A 16,296-nucleotide genomic window follows, 5' to 3' on the forward strand; every position below is an offset into this window, starting at 1 on the left:
CAACATTATTGTAAATGATATAGATTATTCAAGCAAACAATCAGTTAATAATGTTTTAGAAAGTTTTTCAGACGTAATCCGCAGTGTTGCGGACCCGTTATTTTCTAGACAATGTAGTTATAATAATAGACCTATGTTTGATGATAATTGTTGTATCAAAAACACAGAATGGTTTGATACAGAGTGTGTGAATGCTAGAAACTCGTACTTAGAGGCTTTGCGATTATTTAACTTGGATAAAACCCCTGTTAATAGAAACACTTTATGTTCAAAGAAAAAATTGTATAAGGACTTAATACGCAAAAAGAAAAGTTTTTCATATAGAAATAAGATGAGAGAAATTGAAAAACTAAAGACACAGAAGCCTAGAGATTTCTGGAAGTTTTTCAAGTCTAAAAATGCAGAGAAAAATTGTAATATCTCTTCAGAAGATTTCAAATTATTTTTTGAAAATCTTAGTAATGATATGTCTGATTGTAACAATGTTGAAGCTGAAACATTTTGTAGTAATAATGATTTTAATGCTGAGAATTGTACTTTTCCAGAGTTAGATGAGCCAATTTCTATAAATGAAATTATATGTGCTGTAAAACAATTGAAGCGTAACAAATCTGTTGGTAATGATTGTTTAATGAACGAATACTTTATCGAATGTATTGATATATTATCGTTGCACTTATGTGATGTTTTTAATTGTATTTTAAACTCGGGGTATTTTCCAGATAAATGGACTGAAGGTGTTATTATACCTTTACATAAAAAAGGATCAGTAAATGATGTAAATAATTATCGGGGAATAACTTTAGTTAGCTGTTTTTCAAAGCTTTTTACCAGTATACTGAATAAGCGAATTGAATTGTTTTGTGAAAACAACAATATAATCTCTGATGCTCAATTCGGATTTCGTAAAGGTCGTTCCACTATTGATGCATTATATATTCTTATGTCAATTGTTCAGAAATATATCAATGAAAATAAGAGATTATATGTTATATATGTCGACATGTTTAAGTGTTTTGATAGTATTTATCGCAATGCTTTGTGGTTAAAGATGTATAAAACTAGCATTCAAGGTAAAGTGTTGAGGATAATAAAAAATATGTACCAAAATGTTAAGTCATGTGTAAAATCTTGCTCATCATATTCTGATTACTTCAGCTACGCTATCGGTTTACGTCAAGGGGAGGTAATGTCGCCTCTATTGTTCTCACTGTTTGTAGAAGATTTAGAATTATTTTTACAAGATAGTATACATTCTGGACTACACATTGATGATATTGTTTTGATTTTGCTATTGTTTGCGGATGATATGGCCATTCTAGGTAAATCGCCCGAAGAAATCCAGAATCATTTAGACAACCTTTATTTATACTGCAGTGCTTGGGGTTTAAAAGTTAATACAACAAAAACAAAAATAATGGTCTTTCGTAAACGGGGGAGATTACGCCATGATGAAAAATGGTCCTATAATGGCCAAAATATTGAAGTAGTTGATAATTTTAACTATCTAGGTACTGTTTTTAATTATACAGGTAATTTTTCATTAAACCAGGAGCATTTAGTTGGTAAAGCCCTTAAGGCAATGAACACACTATTATTTAAATGTAAACAATTTGATATAAAACCAAAAATATTATGTCAGTTATTTGATGCTTTTGTAGGTTCGATACTAAATTATGCTTCGGAAATATGGGGGTATACAAAATCTAAAGAGATAGAACGTTTACATTTAAAGTTTTGTAAAAGACTATTACAAGTCAAAATAAATACATGTAATGCTGCAGTGTATGGAGAATTAGATAGATATCCTCTATATATTGTTAGATATGTAAGAATTATTAAATATTGGTTTAAACTTGTATATAGTAATAACATTATTCTTAAAACAATATACAATATGGCATTAGACGATTGTAATGGTGGTTGTATAAACTGGGTATCAAATGTTAAGAAGTTACTAAATGATTACGGATTTTCATATGTGTTTGATAATCCTGATACTATTCATATTGATAAATTCATACATGATTTTCTATTGAGAATAATCGATACATATAAACAGGAATGGAATATAAGTGTTAATAATAGTTCAGTACTAGATATGTATAGAATATTTAAAACAAGTCATGATTACGAATGCTATTTAGACGTACTACCTCGTAGTCTTAGATTCTATTTTGTTAGACTAAGACTTTCTGCTCATCCTTTAAGAATACAAACGGGAAGATATTTACGTAACAATATTCCACGAAATGAGCGTTATTGTTTGTGTTGTAATAAACGAGACTTAGAGGATGAATTTCACTTTATTTGTATTTGTCCATATTATCAGCAAATACGTAAAAAATATATTAAGCGACAGTATTTTGTAAATCCATCAGTTTTTAAGTTCCATTCATTACTAAATTCGACCAACAAAGATGACCTTGTTAATGTGTGTAAATATATCAAAGAGGCAATCAAAAAAAGAAATTTGGTTATTAATAATACATTATAAAGAACCCATGTCATTGTATTCTCACTTCCTTTGTTAGTTACATTTTATTTGATTATATACTATATGTCTAGGTATAGTTTTCTTTTTTCTAGTTGTTAGTAACATGTTTGTTACTTTCTTTAAAATTGTATGAACGTGACTATGTATATTGTAATATTAGTGTTTAGACGATGTACGATGTACAAGTCTCAATAAAATTCTGTTCTGTTCTGTTCTGTTCTGTTCTTATAATACAGGTAATATACAGCTATACAACAAGTTTTCAAGTGGAAAATTTAGGCCCTTCCTGAATAAATGTGTTTTCACAACTTTATCTGCAAACTTATTCAGTCAATCTCTTTTCAGCGTAATTTTAAGAATATAGATGAACAGCTGTCTTACACTGCAGAAACAAAATGTGATTGAAATTTAACTAAATACACTGATTTATGTACATATTGCTACATTAATTCAATAACATGTTAAGACATTAAACACACCGTCTTGGCCTTATATATGTTACTGTCAATTTTAACTAGATACTTGTTATTTCCCATTTTCTTTATGCAAAGTATGTATAATTACCATCATGGAAATACAAAAGAATACAGTCATTTTGTGGTGCCTCTTAAAACACATTGTCTTGGTCTAATATATATCATTGCCAATTTTAAATGTAAATTCTTGTATATCTCATATTTTTCATGCAAATCATGTATAATTACCATCACGGAAATACAAAAGAATACAGTTATTTTGTGGTGCCTCTTTAAGAACACTTCAATGATCTACATGCGAGAAGGGTAGGTTTGACGGCCTATTACATAGGCAAGATGTTCGGTCTATTACTTCTCGGATAAACGAAGCCCAGCATAATTTTATCAAAATATTTCAAAGACCGTGTAAGAATGAAAACGGTCTAGGCCCTAGCTGGAACGGGGCCAATTTTGAACCCAGGTTCATGATTTGAAAAAAAAAATGTTGAGGAGCACTAGGTAACGCTACGTAACAACTAGAACTTACGGTTTTGGAGAATATCTTTATAAGTTTTTCCTTTTGGTTGCCATTGCAGCCAGAATTCTGCAAGGAATGGAATTCTTTGAATAACTTTTCATACATTTTCCTCCAAATGAAGTCGTTTTAAGCGAAGTGAGGACTAACGGACGTACGACGGACGGTGAGTGATCACAGTAACTCACCCTTGGAGTTGTCAACGAGTTAATTAATAAACGATATTTTGCGACATTTTAAAACCGGTTGAGGTTACATAATGATTATAATTTTATGGTTTAAACAAACTTTAGATTTGACGTATTTGTAACACTTGTTTATTTATCTATTATTATTTTTTAATTCGTGTAAAATTAATAAGAATGTCAGTTTTTTAATTTGTGTCAACTTTAAAAAATAGTATCAGTTATGTTATGTAGAAGAGAAACTGGGGAAAACTAAGTATATTACACAGTCGTGTCTTTGACCAGTGGAGAACACTTGACCTGAAATGATGCTTAGTTTAATCACAGTCAACCACCTGCCAGTCTTTCTACCTGGTTCGAGCCCCTAACAACCAACACATATACCCGTAACATAAATGGGCAAATAGCCGAAATTCCGAGTTACTATGTCAACATTTCGAGTAATGTTCAAATGTACAAGTCGAAAATTCGAGTCAGCAAATCAAATTTTGATTGTTATAATATCTCGAAATTTTGAGTACCTGGCACCAAAGCTCTTGCGTAGATATCAGACCAGAAACATACAGCATTAAAATTGTTATTAAATCCCGAGTAATAACATTTTAAGCACCATAAATGTATTTAACATAATCTTCTCTTTTTTTTTTACAAAGTAAAAAGAAAACAATTGCCGTACTATTGACTTAAGAAATTTCATTTCCATAGCACGTTTTTAAAAAGGAAAGTGCTTTATTGATTTTTTGTTTAGTTTTAACCTGTTTTCTGTTTTACAGTTAAGGTAGTTCTGCACGTTTGATAATCCGGAAGTGATGGCGTAACGTCATTTATCCAAAAAACGTAGAATAAAGCCTGGATTCGGCGTACGGAAATGAAAATCATTTTATGAAATAACCGCAACCTGTGAGTAAATCTATTACAATGGCACTGTTGCTATATTTCTTAAGTCAAAATATGGTATTAAAACATATGACACGTTAAATAATTCAAAATAATGTCTTAAAATTAGCGTGAAATGTCCGGTTCACTTTAATCATGGTCAAATATCTTAAAAATAAGCACACGGACCTATACATTTTATTTCATCAAATTATAGGCCATGTTTTTATTTACAACTGTGAGATGTTTCATCAAAATCTACTTTGTAGAAAAATTTCTATTCGCGAAAATGTTATGAAAGTTATGATTTTCCCATAGACTCCCCTTATGAAATATTACTGCGTGAGGTCCATATTTTTCAAGTCTTTACTACCCTAAGAATGTCAGAACCATCGGCATACAACAGCAACTTGTTTCGACCCTCCCTCAACTACCTCACACCACCACCACCACCACCACCACCACCATGTCCTTGACACACATGTGAAAAAAGTAATAGTTTTATCTTTAAACTCGGATTCAAACTACGATCATGTTGATATTTCTTTGACATATTTAGAAACACAACTGAATCGAAATAGTTATTTATAATAAAAAGAAATATTTAACAGGAAATTTTACGTGCCGAATCATCAGTGACACAGGCCATTTATTCAAACAAAAGTCATAGTAAAGTGTATGTTCATTAACCTTTACCCTGCTAAATTTACACAGTTGACTTGTCCATCTTTCAATCTGGACAGTGCCATTAACTGTTAAAAGGGGTGCATACTAAAAGGTACTGACTGAATGGCAAACACTTACAGTGCAGATATTGATCAGACTGCAGGAAGTGCTGGCTGATCATGATCTACACTGGTCTCAAAGGCAGAATCAATCGTGTCCAAAATGGTAAGGGTTATACACAGTATTCTGCTCGTTTCATTTGTTTAACCTTTTTTAAGTGAGTTGAAGGTGTACATAGAATGAGTGTACATACAGGGTCGGTAATCTAACATGTAACTTAGGTGGCAGGGGAGTGCAGATTCGCGAATTCCACATTGACGTGTGGGTACCAGTGTTGAAATATCCATAGAAATCTCGTTTTTGCTTATTTATCTTTGAAACTACTATGGACTATTGCAGATACTATAGACTACATAAAGACGACCCTCCGGTCCTATGCACTTGTCGCTTTCCATGCCAGATGTAGTGAAAATTGGCCAAATCACCCAAATTTTATAGACCAAAATTAGCCTAACCGGGCCTCACTTTGAACTCTGCCATTCATCCATTTTGTATTTTTAAATCCAATTTCGTAGCATATATGTATAGTGCGAACATAGATGCATACCCAGGTGGTGTGGAATGTGTCTCCCAACCACCACTTTATTTCCCTAATTTTCACTTGAAAAAAAAATGGATGGATGACAGCCGAGCGTCTGGCCGACTTTTTGTTCTGATGTTTATGTTTTAGCCTCAACCGGAAGTACGGAGCTAGGAATTTTAAAACACCCGCCGTGTAGAATCATTAACCTCATTCCCCAGATATATTAAAGAATTAATAATGATAAATAACCAGTAAGATAGATATGCCTTTATATCTACCCTGTCCTGTTTACACAGAAAATCGACCGGGGCCAAACTACGAAACCGCTCCCCTGCCACCTTACGGCAAATCTTACCTGACACAGCCTTGTGAGGGGTGATGAAAATATCTTATCTGTCGCAAACAGAGACTGGTCCAACCCGAGTCTTCTACTTTTCAGTTTGCTTCCAAAGTAAATTCTGACCCTGGTGTTTCATCAAAATACAACATCATGGGTTTAGGGTATGACTCGACACAGATGAAGACATTTTAGCAACATTGATACTGCACCAGTCTCCTTTTGTAACATGACTAGAAGACAAATCGTCGCCTGATTCTTATAGTGCTCTATCTCCATTTTTCGAAAAAATGAGATTTTTACATCATTTTGTTTGTCTCGCCGAGCTCTATCGTTCTGGAGCAAGAAACGTAACTTTTGACGTCATAGAGAAAGATCCTGCGTAATACTTTGCTCCATGTCCTCTGTTTGAATGTAACAGTAACGATTAAAGTACTCTATCTCCAGGACTTAAAGCACTGTAATGTTTAAAATTATTCTGACCAATCATACACATAAACTAACATCATGTGATCATCATTAGACTTTGTAAAGGAGTGCTCTATCTCCATTTAACTTAATCCAGAATTGCTCTAACTCCATTTTAACCAATAGAATGCACAGTTACATGCATGTGATCACAACAAAATATGGCGGATAGGCATAGTTGTAGCATGTTTGAAATATACTTAGAATGCATATCTACACGACATGCATAGGTGAGATTGCTTATACAGGTTATTTTATCATTTTATTACTTATACAAACACATAGCATTGTCAAGCCATAGGCAAGAAAATACATGCAAGATTTGCAACAGACCTGTAGTGATGTGTATTTCGGATAGAAACTATTTTCGTCATTCTGAAGCTGGATCTTAAGAAATACCACTGATATAACAACGGTATTTGCAAACATGTTTCCGAGAAGCAAATCTGTGATAGTAAGTTATTGTCTATTAAGAGCAGTAGAAAAAAATAAACAAAACATATTTTACTTTACAAAGTTACAGTAAGGCGACAACTAATTTTCTTGTTGATCACTTTTTTTAGCTATGCAAATTTTGCTGAATGCAGTGTTCGTAAGACAACAGGAACTGGCAGTACAATATCCTTACTTCCAGACGCAAAAATCCTATCGTTAAACTTGCAACCCTTGACAACAGAGAAAATTGAAAATTAAATATTTAAAAAACAAGGACAAATATCAAACAAGGAATGTAATGCTTAAATTCAAGTCACTAAATGAAAGTACGTACATGAAGAAACTGTGAGGAATATAAATAATGGTTGTGTTTGTGAGAGAGAATAGATATATATGTTTCTTAGAATTTTAAGTAGTCAATACTTATTACAAATGGTTGGTGTGAATCAAAATCAATGCCACAAAACTATTAAAGTATCACATGATGTAACTGTACCGAATATGAAACAGTGTGTGCTGTGACTGCAAATGTTTAGTTGCAAAATGAATGCTATGAATTCTTGTTATGATACTCAGTATTAAGTTGAAATGTATGCCACCAGATTTGAGAACGACATGCAGAAACTAAATGGGAATATATACAATAAGATTAGTATGAAAGGTATGACCGGGACATATTATTTGCGATGTAATATCTTTGAGCCTTAATTTAAATGTCAGAATTATGTGGAAAGTCTAAATGGGCCTAAGTCCTTCAACAGAAGAAAGCCTTAATCATCTGACTTTTCTTCTAACTAGTTTGGTGAAAATCCTTTAACCTGTTCATTATTTTTTATTATCATTTTGCTGTCACGCACCAAGCACATAACCATCGGAAGAAATCATCTAAAGTTATTTCTTTTTCAACTCTAGTGGCCCAAAAAGGGCCAAAGTGTCCCTATTTGAATAGATTTGATATAAGACATAACATGGTAAAGGACCTTATAATGATTTCTCCGGACAAGGTTTTATGAAGGAATTAGAGAGGAATTTAGTAAAAGGTATCTCTATTTTGCAGCTCTAGCAGCCCCTAAAAGAGGCCACACTAATTGCATAAATTAGTTAAAGGACCTAATAAAAGTTTGATGAAGATCCATCAAGCGGTTGAGAAGTAGTCATTTAAAGGCATTTGTAGCTTTAGGTCTAGTGGCCTCTTAGAGGGCCATGCACTCCCCCACCCCAACCCACAATTAAAAAAATGGAGCGGGCAATATAATGATGCTACGAACCGAGAATGATGACAGTCAATGAGTGGTTCATTAGAAGTAGTCATTAAAGGTATTTTTGATTTTAGCCCTTTTAACAAACAGTCTCCGTTTGAATAAAATTGAGAGACAGCCCTAATGATGCCACCGGCCATCTCTGATGAAGATCCGTCCAGCGGTTCATGACCAGAAAGTATTTCTATTTGTAGCTCTAGTTGCCCCTTAGAGGGGCAAAGTGCCCTTATACAAACAAATTTGAGAAAGGACCTTATACTGGTCTCTAGACCAAGTTTGGTGAATATCCATCAAATGGTTCATGAGTAGTCGTTTAAAGGTATTTCTATTTTGAACTCTAACAGCCCCTGAAAGGGACCAAGTGCCCCTAACAGAACAATTTTGGTGAAGATTCTTATAAGGATGCTACACATCAAGTTTGAAGAAGATCCATTGAGTGGTTCATGAGATAACATCATTTAAAGGTATTTCTAATTTTAGCTCTGGTAACCCCTCAAAGGGGCCAATCGTCCCCATCTGAACCAGTTTGGGAGAAGATGTTATAATGATGCTACAGACTATGTTTGATAAAGATCCATCAAGCGGTTCATGAGAAGTTCCTTAAATGTTTTCCCTATTATTTTTTTGCTCTAGCTGCCCTTAAAGGGGCCAAGATTAACCATTTGATCAAACTTGATAGAGATCTATCCACAAAATTCTACTGACCAAGTTTTGGTATAAATGTAACCAGTAGTTTCAGAGGAGAAAATTTAAGTATAATGTTGACGCAGAAGACGGACGCCGTACAATCCAACCTATACTAATAGCTAAAAAGAGACATGAATATAACATTGATTGTGTTGTGTAAAAGAGAACTGGTATGACTGAAAAGTACAGTTACATGCAAAAATTGAACATAATATAAAAACTGTCGTTTTGTGAAAGAATATAGTTATTACTGAGAATATTTAGTTGCAAAGGAAATGTTATTAGGTTTTGTTATAATGCTTAGTATTATGTCAAACTTAATGCCAACTGATAACAAAACACGGAAAATCTTACTCAGCGTAATGAAAAGCTAGTTGTATTTGGCAAATAGAATAGTTACGACTAAAAATGATTTAGATCTTTGTTCATTGCTGACAATAATTATTGTGGTTACTGAGTAATTAAACTTCAAAATATTTTTGTTGTTGTTTAACACAATACTACGATATGGTTACGAATACCCATCTGCAAATAAGTAGGACCAATGTGCCTAGTTTAATAGCCAATTGTGTATAGCGTAGCAGTTCAGTTAACCCTGAAGAATACGGACAGCATGGTAAAAAATTGGCAAATCAGTCCAAATCTTCTGACTTTGAACACCTGCCTCTCACCACTGTTTGAATCCTCGCTTTTTCGTGTGAGGAAGCCATCCAGTTGACACGAAGAAAGTCGTATACCCAGGTATCCGTGCGTGCCAAAAATAATGCACCTAGAGTCCTCCTCCACAAAGAAAATCTTGAAAGTTGCAATATGGCCTATAATATTGTGTCAGTTTGATGATACTAAAACCAAATCTAATCGTCCTTTTATTTCAAAATGAGTACAGTGACTGTCATTAAGTACTGTTTAAGAGCTCTCGCACTATTTTCAATATACAATTGTAATAAATATATCTTGCTCTATGTCCAATTTTGTAAATTCACAGTGCTCTATCTCCCGATAGAGCAATACACCTTTAACATTTTTTTCTATTTTTGTCAAATTTGCTCTATCTCCAAAGTGAAAAATGTATAAATGCAGAAAGGTAAAAACGAAATGTATTTAAAAGCATTTATAGTCTGAAAGATCTAAGCGCAAGGAACAAGATATATTTATTATCGTTTTCGCCCAGAAATAAAGAAACTAGACGAGAGTTAAACTTTGGAAGCGATTTTCACCACGTTTAAAAAATGGTAGATAGAGCATCGTTCCACTCAGGCGACGAAATATCATTACAGGTAGAATAAAGTCACGTATAGTTATGAGTAATAATAATTTTCAGGATGTGAAAGTCTTCTCACTGATAAGTGAAATGCAAAATTATTTTATTTTTTAAGATCATTATATGGAAAATATTCACACGAATTACGCCAATGCAGTATAATTTCAGTGATACACAATAGAAACATCAATCCCCATTTGATATTGTTAGAGGTAATAGTTATGCACTTTACAGATACGTATGGTAACCTTTATATAACAACATGTCATTTTCGTGCAAATTCAGCGACGCAAAACAGATCTCTGAATATAAATTACGGCAATTTCATCCTATATGGTGCATGCACATGATTCTCTGTAAAACGTGTTTTCTCTAGGGCTAACTGTTCTTTAGAATAGGAGAACGTAAGCTTTTTTGCTGTATATGTGTTTTACAACATTTTACTTTAAAATAACGCTCTCCTTCTTTAGAATATAACCAACGTGCTATTTTTTTAGAAAAAAAACTGAACGTTACATACATTGACTTTTAGGTAAGAAAAGTCAAAACAAATTTTTACATTTAAATTTTAGCTACCAAGTCAACTCAACTAAATATGCAGAGGGAACGATACAACATATCATTCTTGGTATTGTATGCGTTTGTGCACATTCAAGTTGTCATGGGATGCTCGTGCGCCTGGATGCCAGTGGAGGATATGTATTGTATGAGAGATTATGCAATCAAAGCTACAGTTCTCACTGAGTTATCGCCACCTTGGCAAGATAATGGTTTCCCAGAGGGCGTGTCTACTACCACGGAATCATGGTTAGACCAGCGCAATAAGTATTTGGAATTTACATATGAAATAGGAATCGAAAGTGTTTACAGGTGAGTAAACAAACAATTTTTTCATTTAAAAGATGTTGAGCATTCAAAGCCAGTGCATGATAATTAGTAGAGTGCCAATTTCGAAAGATCTGTACAGGCTGGACAGAAGTACCAAATTTTGTACAACGGTAGCTTGGGACAATATAAGACTTTTGGCTGTAAGGGCCAAGGTCACAGCTCTCTGGAATTCTATTTCTAGAACATTCAAAATGGCCGCCATTAAAGCAAATAGCTATTTTAGTAAAAGTTAGTTTTTATCTTATTCTTAATTCATATTTATGCGTAAACTGATTCATACTTACTCTTAGGGTCAAATGATGCATTTGCATAAAGTTAGGTCATGCTATATAGCTACATAACGGTCTGTCTGTACATTCGTCCGTACGTATGTTAAAAATGTCTTCTTTTTTAAAACCATACGCTTTTACGTGCATACATCATAAGCCATGTAATGTGCTGCTTGATCTCGATTGATCTAGAGGTGATAAATATATGTAACGACTTAATTTTTGTAGAAGATATGTTCCATTTTGTTTTGTTCGTCTGTCTGTCTGCCTGTCTGTCTATCGCAAAATCGTGTCCGCTCTGTATTTTTAGTCATAGTGAGTCCACATGTAGAACGCAACATCAGTTTTATATTACTGTTGTACATTGTATATCAAATGATGTAAAGGCAGCATTTCATGTTCGCTAGTGCCTCAGATGACATGCAGATGGCAGTCCAAGCTCCCATATGATTATGCTATTTATGACAACTCTGTTCAACTTGCTATGCATAAACTTCTAATAATGACTGTGTGAGCATTACTAATACTGTTTTAATGTATAAAAGGGTTTTAGCGATGTCGAAGTTGAAAATTAACACTAAGTGTAAGTTTTCTGTCACTTTTGTAATACTATGTTACATTCTATTGGCATTGGATTCTGATGCGCTTTATAACTTCAGGCCTATTTTAGAAATGGAAACATGGGTATTCCCCATTTTGCAAGTAATTATACTGCTAAGCCTACATCTTCTATTGTATCGGCTAAATATTTACAGTTAAGGACAAAAATATATAGCCTTCATTTCACTACAAATTATATCATCAGAAGTATATGCACCTTTATGACATATTCCTTATGAATAAATAAATGGAAATACTATACAACAAAATTCTAAAGCATAATGAAACAGACAAAGCCTTGATTGCAGCATACATGTATTGCCTTTTAAATACTTTGAAATTTCCCACTTAGATCAATGACATCAATGCCTTCTTAAACGACGACAACACAAGCACTTCTTTCAGTACTGCACATGTATTTATCCTTTTACATAAAAGGGAGGTGATAAAATAGAACGGACTCAGTAATGCTTTCTACTTTGTGAATCATATTTTAAATACCTTTGAAAAGTATGTTAATAATAAAGTATCAAAGATAAGATTTAACAAGTTATTGTTATATCTTATGTTCATAATAGCACATGCGGCAGTCACATAATAAACAAAGCCATTATGGCCCTTTAAGCAGTTAAAACAAATCGTTTTATACATTCTTTTTGCATTTTTAGTAGGGTATTTCAGGAACAGTCACTTGAATATCACAAACAACAATAGGCATTTAACAATTTATAGAATAAATAATGTAAAAAATCTTTAAAGAAAACTCGGATTTAGCCAAGACAGCTGTTCTGAGATATATGATTTTTGGCCAAGGACGGACGGACGGACAGACGGACGGACGGAACAAATAATAACATGCTTCACCCAAACGTTGGTCAAGGATATTGTTTTCCACTGCACCAATACATAATTGGAGTCAAGTTTTACATTACAGGGCTCATCTAATATTTATAACTACAAGTATACTGTTAATAAACGGCTTTTTTGACGTACAGACAGACGGACCTTCCAACAGACGAACGTAAAAATTGCCATCACTTCATGCAAATGCATCACTTGACTCCAAGATAGGTATGAATCAGTTTACACATTAATATGTATCAAGAATAAGATAAAAACTAACTTTTACTAAAATAGTTATAATGGCGGCCATTTTGAATGTTCTAAAAATAGAATTCCAAAGAAGTGTGACCTTGGCCCTTACAGCCAAAAGTCTTGTATTGGTCCAAACTACCTCTGTGCAAAATTTGGTACTTTTGCCCGGTCTATCTAGATTTTTCAAATTTTATGAAGAATTGGAACTTAAATCAGAGAGTTCAGAAGAATGATTCGATATTTTTAAAGTTATGGAAAGCAACATTTTTTTTTCGTGACAGCAGAATTTTGAGACAGACGTCACAGAAACATCCAACCTGTCTTAATAGAACCTTTCCCATTAACTTACTGTGTCTATCGAAGGGTCATTATTATGACAATAAATAATTTCATTTTTCGAAATGTGTCTGTATTTAGTAGATACTCTCTGTTCTTTTAGGTTATTGGGTCAAAGATTAAAGTTACAGCTTACAATTACACACTCAGCTGCCTGTGACAGGCCATCATGGGGACAAATGTGTTTTGCGGACAGCTCTTGTTTATATCATATATTGCTTTGGTGGAGGAAGGATTGCAACTGGGTTTTTTGTTTGCATGTATGCGTGTGTGTGGGGGTGTGGGGGTGGGTATACAACAGTAAATTTAACTTTATTTGTATACCTTTTTCAGATCAACGCCAGGTTACGAGTCCGCGGTGAAGATAATTACCACAGGAGGTTATGGAGGGTGCATGAGGAGACTTGTACCCGGCACCACGTATTTTTTAATGGGGTATGTCAGCAATCCCTACACGGAAGAAGGGTTCTCAACTCTCACGATAAGCCATTGTGATGCCGCTTTTGACATGGAATACTCATGGAGTGCTGAGGTTGTTGAAGGTTTAATAAGCAATCCGCCGGTATGTGAAGAGCCGGAATATTCCCTTGACGACTACTTACGGGTAATGATGATGATGATGATGATGATGATGATGATGATTATAATAATAATAATAATAATAGAAATAAGAATAATAATAATATTTAATAATGATAACAACAACAACTTTTTCTAACGAGGATAACATCTTTGACTATAAGCTTGTCTAATGTTGTATATGGTCCTCTAAACTTAAAGATACAATTCAAATTTAAAACCCAGTCTTTGATATACACAGCAAAATGAAAAACATGTATTAGAATATGAAAAAAAAACAACAAAAAAAAAACAACAACAAATCATTTGTGAAAATTCAGTAGTTAAATGTAACCAGTATTTTTACAGAGTATATATCGTGATAATTACATAGCTTTCTAGTGACAGAAATGTGCCGCCATAATATATAGATATTTAGTGAATAAATACATATAGTTTCTGTTTTCTGTTACAGAACCATAATCTTGAGAAGAAGAATTCGGTACCATCCAATGTATGGAAGAAGAAACGCTAAAAGTTTTTGTTTAGACTGTTCTGAAATAAATGTTCTTAATCTATTTAACCGTTGTCTTTACGATAATATCATTTCTTCATTTCATCCATATAATCTAGTTACTACTAAAAGTAACAATTTGCGAAACAAAGGCATTTGCTGCACTTAGGAGTCGGGAAAAGTTACATTCTTTGTCGTAACTGTGTCAGCTAGCGGTATAAAGCTTAAATCTAATTTTATACGTTACTACAAAATTGTGGTAAGAGTTACTAAAATGTTAGCCATATTATGAGCGATTACACCTAAGAATGTACGGCAATTGCTACCATTTATGCTACAAACAAGAACAAGTGATAAAGAAAGAATGGATTCTGAAAAATTGACCAGATCTTAAATGTTACATCTACGGTAACGTTGTATTTGCAACAGGTGCCATAAACTATTCAAGTAACGACAGAAAATGTAACCAATATACAGAAAGCGATATCATGCCACACAAATGTAACTTGAATAGAATATTATACAGATATACTAGGTGACAAGTCACATTGTCACAGATGTAATTTGTATAGAATGCTGATACAGATAATGGTTTCAATTTATAAAGTCGGGGCTTCAGATTATTCATATGATCGTGTCATTTCCGTGACAAGCAGTATGTACAATGAAATTGTAGAAATGAGCTTCTTCCTGGGTTGACTGTTGATCATATATCATATGTAGGCTAATTTTCACTGTTTTGTCACATTGGTTGCCGCTCATTATTACTTCCTCCCCATTTGAAAGATCACCGTAGAAATTTGTCTGGATGAATTCGTCTCATACTCAGCAAGCCTTTCTTTCTTTTGGCTGTTATTTGAAACATATATTTCAAATATAATACTAACATATCCCGACGTCACATGAGACGCAACCGGCGGCTATTGGTTTCTCATATAGTGTGACGTAGTACGTTTCGGTGAAGTTTTGTCCTTGCAAATATGGGCAACACGTGAAATGGAAAAATTAATGTCACAAACAATCATATAAAATAATATTTTCTTTAATATAGCTGATTAGAATTATAGGGGGGAAAAACCACTTCATTCTGACAAGTAAGTGCTAATGTATAATAACTTCTCCCACCAAATCACAGGTTGACTGGAATCTCCCGAGAGCTATATCTGGTCATCAAATCTACAAGAAGCAAACTCTGTTTGGAATAGGTAAAGATGTCTTACATGTTGTGATGTAATTTGATGTCGGAGAAACATCAAAACTATATTATATACTCTATACACCTTTTGAAGGATTCCTTAATGTAGAGATAGACCCTAACATTTTCATTGATAGAAATACATTAAATAAAGTCTAGAAATTGATTTCCAAGTCCTTGAAATTAACAAAAATGATTTCACAAATGTGCAATGTATGATAGTTTTGCTAATATCAATAACAGAAATTTTAATATTTAATTCAAAGTTGTGATCCGTAAAGAATGTCAACTCTTGCCTTGGGCTAGTACTTTAAAGTAGAGATATTTATTAGTTTACTTCCCTTGCAATTACACAATAGAGTAGAAAACGAAAACGGTTTAAAACACAATAATATATATTTTTGAACAACAAAATCGTTTAGGATTTATTAATATGTGTTTGATTTAACCCTGAACCACTGGTTCCTATGATTTTGTCAACTTACTTATGGTAAAAAATAACTTTTAACAAGCCGATAATAAAATGAAATACCAGTA

The 16,296-nt window shown here is 33.4% G+C and overlaps 1 protein-coding gene across 2 annotated transcripts; it reads left to right on the top strand.

Moving 5' to 3' along the window:
* Positions 1-5,063: 5,063 nt before the first annotated feature.
* On the top strand, positions 5,064-14,633 carry LOC123554214 (uncharacterized). Of its 2 annotated transcripts, none has more exons than XM_045344198.2 (4): positions 5,064-5,439; positions 10,877-11,174; positions 13,826-14,096; positions 14,526-14,633. In XM_045344198.2, exons 1-4 carry the CDS (start codon positions 5,394-5,396, stop codon positions 14,583-14,585), a joined length of 675 nt encoding a protein of 224 aa, XP_045200133.2. In that variant the 5' UTR covers positions 5,064-5,393; the 3' UTR covers positions 14,586-14,633. The 2 variants fall into 2 exon arrangements, with proteins under 2 accessions (XP_045200133.2, XP_045200135.2); XM_045344200.2 differs by lacking the exon at positions 5,064-5,439 and adding an exon at positions 10,382-10,708.
* Positions 14,634-16,296: the final 1,663 nt, after the last annotated feature.

This window comes from Mercenaria mercenaria, chromosome 7, assembly GCF_021730395.1.
Source record: "Mercenaria mercenaria strain notata chromosome 7, MADL_Memer_1, whole genome shotgun sequence".
Lineage (NCBI taxonomy): Eukaryota > Metazoa > Mollusca > Bivalvia > Venerida > Veneridae > Mercenaria > Mercenaria mercenaria.

What these genes read in the sequence shown, in the direction of transcription:
- LOC123554214 (XM_045344198.2), top strand. Translation starts at nt 5,394, where the DNA reads ATGATCTACACTGGTCTCAAAGGCAGAATCAATCGTGTCCAAAATG. An exon ending in GGAATCGAAAGTGTTTACAG is followed by an intron (nt 11,175 to 13,825) that starts GTGAGTAAACAA and finishes TACCTTTTTCAG; the next exon opens with ATCAACGCCAGGTTACGAGT. An exon ending in CCCTTGACGACTACTTACGG is followed by an intron (nt 14,097 to 14,525) that starts GTAATGATGATG and finishes TTTCTGTTACAG; the next exon opens with AACCATAATCTTGAGAAGAA.